A 13,260-nucleotide genomic window follows, 5' to 3' on the forward strand; every position below is an offset into this window, starting at 1 on the left:
ATATTAATGTTTTGCCATTAATACTTTAATAATAATTAAAAACTTCTCTGCAATGAGTTTTAAAGCTTGCAAATACAGCTCTACCGGGAACACCCCCAAGTAAGTACATAAAGGCAAAATGCTGCAAGAGACTTACATTGCTACTGCACCGGCAGACAATGTAGCAGAGCAATTGCATAAGTAGACTCCACATTCCCTTGTATTTACAGTTCAGCAATATGTGGCAGCTCTTCATACAAGCAGAGCTGGCTCCAGGCACCAGTGAAGGAAGCACGTGCTTGTGGCAGCCAATGGAAAGGGGTGGCAGGTCCGGGACTTTGGCGACAATTCAGCAATTTGGCAGTGGGTCCTTCAGTCCCTCTAGGAGCAAAGGACCCGCTGCCGAAGAATGAAGCAGCGTGGTAGAGCTGCCACCAAAGTGCCACCGATCGCGGCTTTATCCTCCCCTCCCCCTCCGCCCCCCCGTTTCACCATTTGGGGTGACAAAAAAGCTGGAGCCGACCCTGCATACAAGTCTGTGTGTGACTAAATATTAGTCAGGCTGGGTAGAAGTAGTGTGTGACCTGTGTTTTTACACAGAGCAGGGCTAATAAGAACCAAAATCCTGTATAAAAAGACAGTAGCAGACTCCCAGTAAGTTGGATAAGTGGACATACTACTTGTAGATTCAGCTTCCTAGTCCTGTGATATTCAGGTGCATTTTTCTTGATCAAAGCCAATTTATTTTGGCTTTGTTCTATTTTCCAGGGTTTGACCCAAGGTCCTTATCAACCTGTGTATCTGTATTAGCTAGCTACATTGTACTGTGTAGGTGCTTTTCAGGTGTGAGACTACAATGAGAGAGACAGAGACACACTTGAGAAGAGACAGAAGGCACTATACACTTGTACACTTTTCATCTGAGGATCAGGCCTGTAGTGAGGCGGCCTGGCTCCCGGCCGCTCCTGAGAGGGAGGAGCCAGAACAGCCGCCACAGTGGGCGGAGCCACTGCCACCTGTCCCCGCCCCCGGAAGTCAAGGGGCGGGACAGGAAGTATAAGAGCCCCGGCCCAGCGCTCAGTTGCACCCCGGCGGCCGGAGAGGACAGACGCTCCTGACCAAGCTCCTGCTGGACCGAGCCTGCCCCGAGCCAGGTACCCTGAAGAAGGCTGGCCGAGCCTTCCCCGAGCACGGTATCCTGAAGCGGACTGGCCGAGCCTTCCCCGAGCATGGCACCCCGAGGAGGACTGGTCGAGCCTTCCCCGAGCACGGTACCCCGAGGAGGACTGGTAGAGCCTTCCCCGAGCACGGTACCCCGAGGAGGACTGGCCGAGCCTTCCCCGGGCCCGGTATCCCGAGGAGGACTGGCCGAGCATAACCCCGACCCGTGTCCTGAGGAGCAGCCCGACCTAGCCAGCCCTCAGCACGACGAGGAGCCCATGGTATGGGACCCCGCTCCAGACACCAGCGATGAGCAGTTACCCATGGAGGGGGAGATGGGAAGTGGCCCGGGGGTAGCTGACCCCAGTCTGGCTACTGCAGATTTCGAGCTGATGCCGGTGTGTTGCGGTCAGGACCCCACTGACACAGCAGCAGACTAACTGCCGCTGTTAGGGCCCCGGGCTGGGACATAGTGGAGTGGGTGGGCCTGTGTCCCCCACCTGCCACCCCTCTCACGGGTGGCAGTCTCCCCCTCACATCAGAGCTCAGACCCCGAAGTCTGGACTCACCTGTTGTTGCTGCTCAGCTCCTGCTTAAGGACCTGAGCCCTGAACTATTGTTGCTGCTGCTCAGCTCCTGCTTTAAGGACCTGAGCCCTGAACTATTGTTGCTGCTCAGCTCCTGCTTAAGGACCTGAGCCCTGAACCATTGTTGTTTGCTCAGCTCCTGCTTAAGGAGCTGAGCCCCTTAAACTACTGACTCTGTGTGCTCAGCCCCTATCTGAGGGTCTGAGCTAGAACTGCTGTTTTGCTGCCCCGCCCTGACTGAGGGCTTGGGGCTTAAACCACTGACTTTGTTTGCTCAGCCCCTGCCTGAGGGTCTGAGCTAGAACTGCTGTTTGCTGCCCCGCCCTGACTGAGGGCTTGGGGCCTAATCTACTGACTCTGTTTATTGTTGCTCAGCCCCTGCCTGAGGGTCTGAGACCGTGGACCTTCGGAGACTGATTTGTGGATTTAGGCCGTGTAGTGACGCGGCCTGGCTCCCGGCCGCACCTGAGACGGCCGAGCCCTCACACCGGACCCTTACAAGGCCCCAGCTGATAAAGCAGATATTAAAGGCCAATTTCTTATACTGTTACTTGCTTCAAGCAGTACTAGAGAAGTCCCTTTGATTTCATTGGAAATACTCCTGAGTAAGGTACTACTCAATGTGAGTGAAGGTACAGAGTCTGGTCCTGCCAATTGTATAGCAGGGTAGCATTATTTTAGAAATGCAGAAACTGAGGCATAAGCAATTAAATTACTTGCAAAAATTCCCACAGGGATTCAATTTTAGTACTAGGAAAAGAGAACCTAGGAGTTCCTTCTTCCAGTCTCCTGCTGTAACCATTAGAATATGCACTTGAGGGACAGAGACTTGAGAATGAGGAGGAAAAAGATGTTACAAGACAGTGATAATATGCACCACTATTTACAGGCAGAAAATGTTTTGGTCTTATTATTGTTCTACTTTTGTGAAGAATTTTAAAATGTTCCTTAAAAGCATTATGACAAATTGTAACACTTGTCTTTTGGGCTTACAAGTTTGTAATAATATGCTAACTTATTTCCCTGGAGACATGTGGGAAATAACAATACTTACAAGGCTAATAAAGAGCAACTTCATGATTTAAATCCTTTGGTTGCATTTCATATGCCTGCTCCTTTATTGCATAACAGATTTTGGCACTAAAGTACAGTTAATTATTGATGCTTCAGTTCCAGCTCATATCTGGACAATTATTGTATTCAAACACCTCTTTCACTTAATTTTATGTTAGATGCCAAAAATCAGTTCAAACTTTAATTATGTCAAAATATCTTCCATCTTAAAACCACACACTATGTAAAGATATCCAAGACATAAAAAGCAGCAAAGAATCCTGTGGCACCTTATAGACTAACAGACGTTTGGCAGCATGAGCTTTCGTGGGTGAATACCCACTTCTTCGGATGCAAGTAGTGGACATTTCCAGGGGCAGGTTTATGTATGCAAGCAAGAAGCAAGCTAGAGATAACGAGGTTAGTTCAATCAGGGAGGATGAGGCCCTGTTCTAGCAGTTGAGTGAAAACCAAGGGAGGAGAAACTGGTTCTGTAGTTGGCAAGCCATTCACAGTCTTTGTTTAATCCTCAGCTGATGGTGTCAAATTTGCAGATGAACTGGAGCTCAGCAGTTTCTCTTTGAAGTCTGGTCCTGAAGTTTTTTTGCTGGAGGATGGCCACCTTAAGATCTGCTATTGTGTGACCAGGGAGGTTGAAGTGTTCTCCTACAGGTTTTTGTATATTGCCATTCCTAATATCTGATTTGTGTCCATTTATCCTTTTCCTTAGAGACTGTCCAGTTTGGCCAATGTACATAGCAGAGGGGCATTGCTGGCATATGATGGCATATATTACATTGGTGGACGTGCAGGTGAATGAACCGGTGATGGTGTGGCTGATCTGGTTAGGTCCTGTGATGGTGTCGCTGGTGTAGATATGTGGGCAGAGTTGGCATCGAGGTTTGTTGCATGGATTGGTTCCTGAGTTAGAGTTACTATGGTGCGGTGTGCAGTTACTGGTGAGAATATGCTTCAGGTTGGCAGCTTGTCTGTGGGCGAGGACTGGCCTGCCACCCAAGGCCTGTGAAAGTGTGGGATCATTGTCCAGGATGGGTTGTAGTTCCCTGATGATGCGCTGGAGGGGTTTTAGTTGGGGACTGTAGATGATGGCCAGTGGAGTCCTGTTGGTTTCTTTCTTGGGTTTGTCTTGCAGTAGGAGGCTTCTGGGTACACGTCTGGCTCTGTTGATCTGTTTCCTTATTTCCTCGTGCGGGTACTGTAGTTTTGAGAATGCTTGTTGGAGATTTTGTAGGTGTTGGTCTCTGTCTGTGGGGTTAGAGCAGATGTGGTTGTACCTCAGTGCTTGGCTGTAGACAATGGATCTTGTGGTGTGCCCGGGATGGAAGCTGGAGGCATGAAGGTAGGCATAGCGGTCGGTAGGTTTTTGGTATAGGGTGGTGTTAATGTGACCATCAATTATTTGCACCGTAGTGTCTAGGAAGTGGACCTCCCGTGTAGATTGGTCCAGGCTGAGGTTGATGGTGGGGTGGAAGCTGTTGAAATCGTGGTGGAATTTTTCCAGAGTCTCCTTCCCATGGGTCCAGATGATGAAGATGTCATCAATGTAGCGTAGGTAGAGAAGGGGCGTGAGTGGACGGGAGCTGAGGAAGCATTGTTCCAGGTCAGCCATAAAAATATTGGCATATTGTGGGGCCATGCGGGTGCCCATAGCGGTGCCACTGATCTGGAGATATATATTGTCATCAAATTTGAAATAGTTGTGTGTGATGATAAAGGCACAGAGCTCAGCAACCAGTTGTGCTGTGGCATCATCAGGGATACTGTTCATCAGGCATCATCAGCGTGTGGGATGTTTGTGTAGAGAGCCTCTACATCCATGGTGGCCAGGATGGTGTTTTCTGGAAGGTCACCAATGCATTGTAGTTTCCTCAGGAAATCAGTGGTGTCACGGAGATAGCTGGGAGTGCTGGTGGCATAGGGTCTGAGTAGAGAGTCCACATATCCTGCCAACAACCTGCCAACCTGAAGCATATTCTCACCAGTAACTGCACACTGCACCATAGTAACTCTAACTCAGGAACCAATCCATGCAACAAACCTCGATGCCAACTCTGCCCACATATCTACACCAGCGACACCATCACAGGACCTAACCAGATCAGCCACACAATCACCGGTTCATTCACCTGCACGTCCACCAATGTAATATATGCCATCATATGCCAGCAATGCCCCTCTGCTATGTACATTGGCCAAACTGGACAGTCTCTAAGGAAAAGGATAAATGGACACAAATCAGATATTAGGAATGGCAATATACAAAAACCTGTAGGAGAACACTTCAACCTCCCTGGCCACACAATAGCAGATCTTAAGGTGGCCATCCTCCAGCAAAAAAACTTCAGGACCAGACTTCAAAGAGAAACTGCTGAGCTCCAGTTCATCTGCAAATTTGACACCATCAGCTCAGGATTAAACAAAGACTGTGAATGGCTTGCCAACTACAGAACCAGTTTCTCCTCCCTTGGTTTTCATTCAACTGCTAGAACAGGGCCTCATCCTCCCTGATTGAACTAACCTCGTTATCTCTAGCTTGCTTCTTGCTTGCATATATAAACCTGCCCCTGGAAATTTCCACTACTTGCATCCGAAGAAGTGGGTATTCACCCATGAAAGCTCATGCTGCAAAAAGTCTGTTAGTCTATAAGGTGCCACAGGATTCTTTGCTGCTTCTACAGAACCAGACTAACACGGCTACCCCTCTGATAGAAGACATAAAAAGAAACAGACATGAAAGATGCTGTTGAACTACTCTGCAATACGTTCTGTCTGCTTTATTTCCTCAAGTCTCCTCTTTCCAATTACTTTTTGACCATCACAATATATTATTTTAATATAATTTGCATATTTAGATATATAATTGCAATTTCAATTTTACAAATTCAGTTAGTGCCTTGTTAGATTTTTTTCTTATTGTACATGTAAGAATTTGGGCACTAGTACATTTTTAAGTAGAGTATTCGTTCTTTTAAGACAAGTTAAAGTGGTAGAGAACTGAAAGCATCTGTATTTTTAATTCCTACAATTTTTAATTTGGAGCTGTGTTGTCTAGTCACATCCACATATTTTCTAAAGGAACAGAATTATCTCTTTCTATTGAAAAGAATATAAGGAAAGCTGAAAAGTATGGTCTGTAATATAATATGGAGATATTAGACTCCTTTCAGTGCCACATTATTTCCAAGTAGAAGCATATGGAGAGTATTCAGAAAGACTTTCAATAAAAGTCTCAGTAGCTATTTGAAACTGTCTGAGGTACACAAACAGCTGTGCCTATATGAGAGAGAAAGGTATAGTACAGAGATATGATGTATGGTCCTTCCAGGCTAATACATGGGACTTCACTTAAGGAAATTAAATTTGAGAGTCTAAATATCTTGGCAGTATGCTTTTAAAAATAAAAACAAATAAACTGGATATATTACAACTGCTCTCTAGAGTTACTTGTTACAAATGTAGAATCTATTTGGAAAACATAAACCAATGATTTTCAGTAGTGTTTTGAATCCTCCTTTTGGTCACTAGATGGCAGAAATGCACAATACTTAACCAACAAAACACTAAAAAATGAGAGCAAATTTATGATGAAAAAAAAGTGAGTTTTTGTAAGGCTACAGAAACAGGAGCTGGAGGAAACTGATTATTAGGTCAGCAGATCAAAAATAAAGATTTTGGAGCTCACAGTTCACCTATTATCACAGCAATTGTATTTGGCCACTAATATTTCAGGTGCTGTCATAGTCCCATGTAAAACAATATTTTCTGAGATTTATAAAAATGTGCTCAGGAAGGAAATATAAAACATGGGGCTCTTGTTGCTTTGCAAAGTTTACACAGAAACAAACACACATCGAACTGAGTGAAATTTTTTTTGACTAATAGCTTGTCAAAAAAATGCAGTTTCACATCAACTGAAAGAAACAATTCATGAATTTGGGTTGAATTCAGTGAATAGTTTTGGTGAAAAAATTATTTTTTTTTCTTAGGAAAAGTCAAAGTTTTGTTTTAGTATTTTCAAAACTATTGTTTCAAAACAACATTTCATTTAGAAATTTAGCTAATTAAAAAAAAGATGATGGTACTATGGTATACAAAAAACTAAACCACTCCCCTCTCCAAAAAAAACTCTGTGGGCTGGTCCAGGGACACGGCAACTTGTTCACTGGAGGAACTGCTTGCAGGAACTGTTATTGTGGTCAGCCCTGGCACAGGTGAAAGAGTGGAGGCTTCTTGCATGCCTCTGCTGAATCCCCTGTGCGAAGTCTGATCACAATTTCACCCTTTATTTTACATGTTCCAGTTAATGCTTGCTTTACACGCACTCTTGATCTCTTTCTTGCCACAGTCATAGAAGCGATTTTTTTTTGCCAGAAAAAAAAGTTTCACAAATCATCTCACTTTTGTGATCACACAAACAGTCAGAGTGATTTATCCAAGGCTTCCTACTGTTTATAAATGGCTCAATGATGCAATCAAGGAGCAAAGGCAAAACCACATGGCTTTTGTGACCACCTCAGTGGCACAAATAGCAAATACTCAAAGCAATAGTTCACAGCCAATAATCTGTGAGCAAGCCACAGGCTGAAATTTGTTTGGATGAAACATATTCCATCATTGCAACTAATGAACAAATTAGTAACAACTGAAGTCTGTTTGTGGATAATTCATAAACAGAAAAAGGGGTAAATATACTACTTAAATCATTCATTTAAAATGGTTTGCCCAGTTCCAGAGACAGATTTTCTCATTTAGTCTGGCAGCAAAAATGCAATTTTGGGCTACTTAGGCGAATGTATCCCTTCTTGAAGTAAGGAAGTTACAGTCCCTCCATACGGCTCTGGTATACCTGCACACAACTGGCAATGCTCCACTTGAGACATTTTCTTCAGTGGAGTTTTAATTTACAACAGCAGAAAATTTGGCTGTATTGAATTCAGGGTGAATTCAGTCAACAGCAGCAAGTGATTCACTAGATTTATTAAAAAAGATGTAAAAACCTAAGATAAACTACTGCTAAGGGCAGGGGCGGCTCCAGGCCCCAGCACACCAAGCGCGTGCTTGGGGCGGCATGCCGCGGGGGGCGCTCTGCCGGTCGCCGGGAGGGCGGCAGGCGGTTCCAGTGGACCTCCCGCAGACGTGCCTGTGGAGGGTCCGCTGGTCCTGCGGCTTCGATGGAGCATCCGCAGGCACGCCTGCGGCAGGTCCAGCAGAGCCGCGGGACCGGCGACCGGCACAGCGTGCTTGGGGCAGCGAAATAGCTACAGCCGCCCCTGGCTAAGGGGGACAATAACAACAATCTATGAATGTCTAAAGGGTGTCTAAACACCAAAGAAGGAAAGACAATTCAATGGATGGGCCAAAGGGGTAATGTACATAGCTAGGAATCATTTCATGGAGTTAGGGAAAGGGAAATTTAGGTTGACTAAGAAGAAAAACAATAGAATATATTAAAGTTGTGAAACAGTCTCCAGCACTTGGAACTTTTACTACAAGAAGGGACAATGTAGAAAACACTCCCACACTGGGAGGCAGAAAGAGTGGATGATTTAATGGCCATCTCTAACTTCGATGATTCTAGAATACCAGAGAAGAAATCAAAGCAATAAAATGCTTAGGCTTTATTTAAAATGATGGCAGTCCTAATGGTGTCTCACTGCAGCTGTTCTTCAGACACGGATGCTGCCACAGCCGGTGGCAAGGGCCAGTCTAGATTCCTTTTTATCTGCTTACTCCACCTCTATCAATACTATCCCGTCTAGGCAATTAATTCTGACACAAAGCTTCAACTAGAATCAATACCTTCCTTTTTTCTAACATCTATAGTTTTATGACTGAAAGGCAATTTCAGACATTTAATGTGGTTTTGCTATCACAGAGGCTAAAGTAACAGTATTAAAATGCTATGTGGTATATTTGTACTGCTGAACATATTACTGGAAGATATTAATTTTTTACAATGTTATTTAATTCAGCATATTGAAATCCTCATTGCTTTGAATGGGCTTGCAGGGTTGAAAATTTAGCTGTGTTGGCTAAAGCACAACTCGTGTGTGTTACAAAATGAAAGTAAGTTATTACAGAAGACTCAGCCCTCCACCACTTATGTCACTGTTTTCACGGAACAATTTCATTTTTAACCTAGCTTTACTACAACTGGAAATAGTCTACACACACTACAATGCACTGTAGTCATTTGGTTGATGTAATCTGTTAAATGATTTTTTAAACCTGAAACTCTGTTCTTTTTGTTGGCATTGTTTCCTTGGGAAGACTCTCCTCTCCACAGAAGTGTGTGCTTAGACTGGAGAATTTCCCTTTTATTACCATCATCAATTTTTTTGTATAGTGTTGTGCTAGAAATATTGAGGATTTTATGAAGCATGACCTCAGTTCACATGAATGTGCTATCACAGGCATGACTGCTTCTAAAACTGTGGATGAAAGAAATGGCAAGGGAGTCTCTTTTCCAAGATGAAAACTAGAAGTGATCCTCCCTAAAGAAAACACAGGAATATTTGTGATCTTATTGTCTTTAAATCAACCCTTGGTGAAAACTGGTACAACTCCACTGACTGACAAAGTAAACCCAACCTATACACTGTTCAAATTGATTGGCTCCAGATATTTCTTAGCTGTGTTTCACCTTATTCCAATTTTCCTTTAAAAAATAACAACCGGGAAATGAAATGCAAACAAACTAGCATGAAAGACAGACAGAAAGAGAACTAGAGGTAAAGAGAGTGAGAAGAAATCCATGATGATGCGGTGAGGATAAAGGTTTTATTGACATACATTTGGGATAGCAGTGCTCACAAATGACTTTGCATGAGTCATGCAGTTCATCCCAAATGCGTGTTGATAAATCTTTTGTGCACTATCCCACACCAGCAAGTATTTCCCATAGACGATGCCACATCCATAGTAAAAGTATTTAAAAAAAAAATCTCTGGAAAATATTTCTAAATAAAGCCATTATTGATGCTGCTTCTCCATTAATGTGGCATTTCTAGACCACTGGAAGGAAAAAAAGAAACTAAACTGGCTTCCCATTATAACTGAACAATAAGCTACTGATCATTAAGATCATGTGAGTCCCTTTTTTATCTTGATGACTGTAGCAATGCATGATGTAAGGGGCTATATTTCAGTTCTTGCAATGTATGTTTAGTTGTCCAGAGACAGAGCTTAATCCAGGGTTAAGAGGAGTTTGGTTTCTATAGTTTTGTTTTAATTGGATTATACTGACCGTCCGTCTATTTCCCTTTGCCTCATTCACAGAGACTTAGACATCTATTAACCTATTTAACTAGTTGGGCCAGTTCTTGTGATATTAAGGAGATGGCACCATAAATTTGCAGGAAGTTATATCTGATCCCTCCAGTATCTTTACCTTAGGTGAACTCACCTTAGCTGAATGACATGAAAGTGCAGTGAAATCCACTGGAAATACAGACCACATTAATCTGCCCTATGTCCTATACATAAGGAATTCCTGTTAATCTGTATATGAAAATCCTACAGCCCATGGAAACATCACTCTGAGGAAAAACACGTTTGGATTGTTGGGATGAACATCAGGGTGTGATAAAATGCTGAATGTCATTCCATTTGTATTACCTGAATTAAACTCAGTGAGAACATCTGTATTATTTAAAAGTTATCTGCTAACCAGTTAACTTAGATCCTCAGCTCTGCCAGAGGTCCACTCAGTACAGCTGAAGTAGAATGAAGAAGGGCAAAGATGGCTTGAAGCCATCCTTTATGCATTCAAACCTGAAGGAAGCCAAGGATCAGTTCAGGAAACACCAGTGTACAGTGCATTCTGGATACTTCCCCTTCTACCACATCCTACCCTTTATACCTAGGACTTGGGAATTCTCCTGTGCTGGAGGAATCCTTCCACTGCCTGCTTATGTCAGCATCATAGTCCCTTTACACTGCCAAGGAGTTGCAAAGGGCTATTGGAATAGTGCTTTGATGTGGCAAAAGGAAAAAATATATATATATACACCATAATTGGGTTCCTTAGGCAGAACCAACTATCCAAAGGATGGAAGGTAACAAAAATTCATCATTAACACATATTGCTGGATTTGCACATTATTCGTTTATCTCAGCATCTAGGAACAACATTTAAGGAGCTGAGGTTATGGCTGTAAATGATAGCTCTGGCAGGAAACTTTGATGAATCACAGTGAATTCTTTCACTAAGGACCCTTCTGCTCTAAAGTAAAAAAAATTAAATAAATAAATAAATTAATTAAATAAAAAGACACACGGAGACAGGTTGAAGGATTAGAGTATTGCACATTATACACAAACCCTAGACTGACTTCACAGACAAGTTCTGTCACTCAACAGGGAAGAGGAGCCTTCAAAAATATGTAGCCAGGCAACAAGCAAAAATGAGACTACAAACAACAATCAGGGGAGAATGCTTTTGCCTGGATCAGGGATGATTCTCCCTACCTAATGGGAAGGAGTCATGTACAGTATTTAACTTACTTTTCCTGTAAAATGACATCTGCTGTAGCAAAACTAGTTCATAAAAACTGTAGAAAGTGTATGAACTCTCTAATATTACTATTTATTATTTAGATTGTGGTACCACCCCAAGTAAATCAAGCTATCCTTGCCCCCAAGAACATATAGTGCAAACAATCATCCCTTTGTAGTGGGGGGCATTGGCTCAACATTCACTTTACATCCCCCCTCACTACCTGACTAACTCCGGGGAAGCTAATGATACAACCTATCAGACCAAATTCAATGAATTCACTGAATCTTGGTTATTTTCCAGCTATCACCCCAATGTGGTGTCATCCCCAGGCTTTCTAGTCATTAGTCCAGCTTTAACAGTTCCCTAACTCAACGTTGGCATCCAAGCACAACATAATCAGCTAAATCACTCATCGTGACAGCGTTGACATTATCTATTTACAAGAGACCACACATATATATAAAGATTCCCTCAATGAATTTGATCTGCTGTGTCATGCTAAATATGTTCTAGCAACATATTTTTGGTCAGACATCTCTGATGCTGCCCCACTGTCATTGACCAACTACTGTGATGTCATTCAGGTTGCTGGCTTCCAGGTTGCAAATGTCTATAAACTACCAAGTGCGAACTGGGAACAGCCAGTCTTACCCACTCTCACTCACCCAGCTGTTTATGTGGATGAATTCAACAGCCAGCACACTCACTGGGGTTACTCAGAGCCAGATGCAGACAACAAACAATTGGTGGAGTAGGCCTCAAACAACCACCTTGTTCTCATCCATGACCCAAAACAATGGAGTACATTTCACTCAGCTTCTCTATAAACACATGCACTTCTGATGCATGTGGTTTATCACAGAGCAAAGTGGGAATTATGTGTGTGGGGAGGTCCCTTTGTTAAAAGTAATAACTATAACTCCATTAACTTCACTGGGAGCTTTGCCTGAATAAGTACTTCAGGATTTGAACTAAAGGGGAAACCTGTATTTTGTATTAAGGATAGAAGAGCTTCCAAATAGTATGTTGGCACACATTAATTCCATTAATATTTCTCTCTTGCCATCTCTGCTTTTTTCCCCTTTCTCTCTCTGTATTTCTTTTTAACCCTGACTGCTCAGCTTCATTTTGTGCCCTCTGTTTTCACTCAACACCTTATTATTCTCTCCACACCCTCGACCCCCAATGGTCTTTCGTAAGCAAAAGGTGAGACCAATATCATTGGAATCTTTCCCATTGTTCAACTGAGTTGGGCCAGATCAGTTCAAGTTTTAACTGTTTTTTATTTCATTGTTGTATAGGTCCATGATTATTCATGGCAATGAAGATCTATAAATGAATGCTTTGGATTATCTGCCCAGGTTGTGAGCAGTGGCAATTAAATCAAACTTACCTTTTAAAAAGCAGCCTAATTTCAGATGCTTCTCCTTTCAAGCTGGTGTTCACTACCATGCAAAAGTCACACCTCGCAACCTCTCTTAGGGAATTGCACTTATGTATCAAGAGCAAAATGGACGTGGTAAATGTCCCATGCAATAAAACCCACCTGTCTGCTGAAATGGACAGCTCGCAAAGACATCTGTTACATTCCTTCACTTACATGGGGTGCAGGACGAAGAACTGCTCTGTCAAACTGGGCCCGATGTGTGTGTTTTGATATCAGCGATTAAAATGAAAAGCAATTTACTTACCAAGCCAACTTCTGTTTAAATACACTGACACAAACACTGGAGGGACTGTGAAGAAATCTACTACTGAGTTAACTTCCAGCCAAAACCACAGCTTGTCATTGGCTGCAATGAACTAGAAAAAGGAAAGGGGAAAGAATCAATTTATAAGCATGTCGATACATCTGTGTGCAATATTCTCCTTTCTGAAGATTAAGTTCCAGTTTTACTTTAGGAGTTAGTGGAGCAACATTTGGTATCCTCAGATCAATCACAACTAAACAGTGGTTTT

At 42.9% G+C, this 13,260-nt stretch overlaps 1 protein-coding gene across 11 annotated transcripts in view; it reads right to left on the reverse strand.

The window, feature by feature from the left end:
• The window catches only part of KCNMA1 (potassium calcium-activated channel subfamily M alpha 1), an 898,917-nt gene that overhangs the window by 277,241 nt on the left and 608,416 nt on the right, over nucleotides 1–13,260 (reverse strand). For all 11 annotated transcript variants that reach the window (XM_045022993.1, XM_045022996.1, XM_045022994.1 and 8 more), the window contains exon 5: nucleotides 12,993–13,104. In XM_045022993.1, coding sequence (XP_044878928.1) covers nucleotides 12,993–13,104 — 112 coding nt within the window. The remainder of the gene's footprint in view (nucleotides 1–12,992; nucleotides 13,105–13,260) is intronic.

Source organism: Mauremys mutica, chromosome 7 (assembly GCF_020497125.1).
Source record: "Mauremys mutica isolate MM-2020 ecotype Southern chromosome 7, ASM2049712v1, whole genome shotgun sequence".
NCBI classification, from domain to species: Eukaryota; Metazoa; Chordata; order Testudines; family Geoemydidae; genus Mauremys; species Mauremys mutica.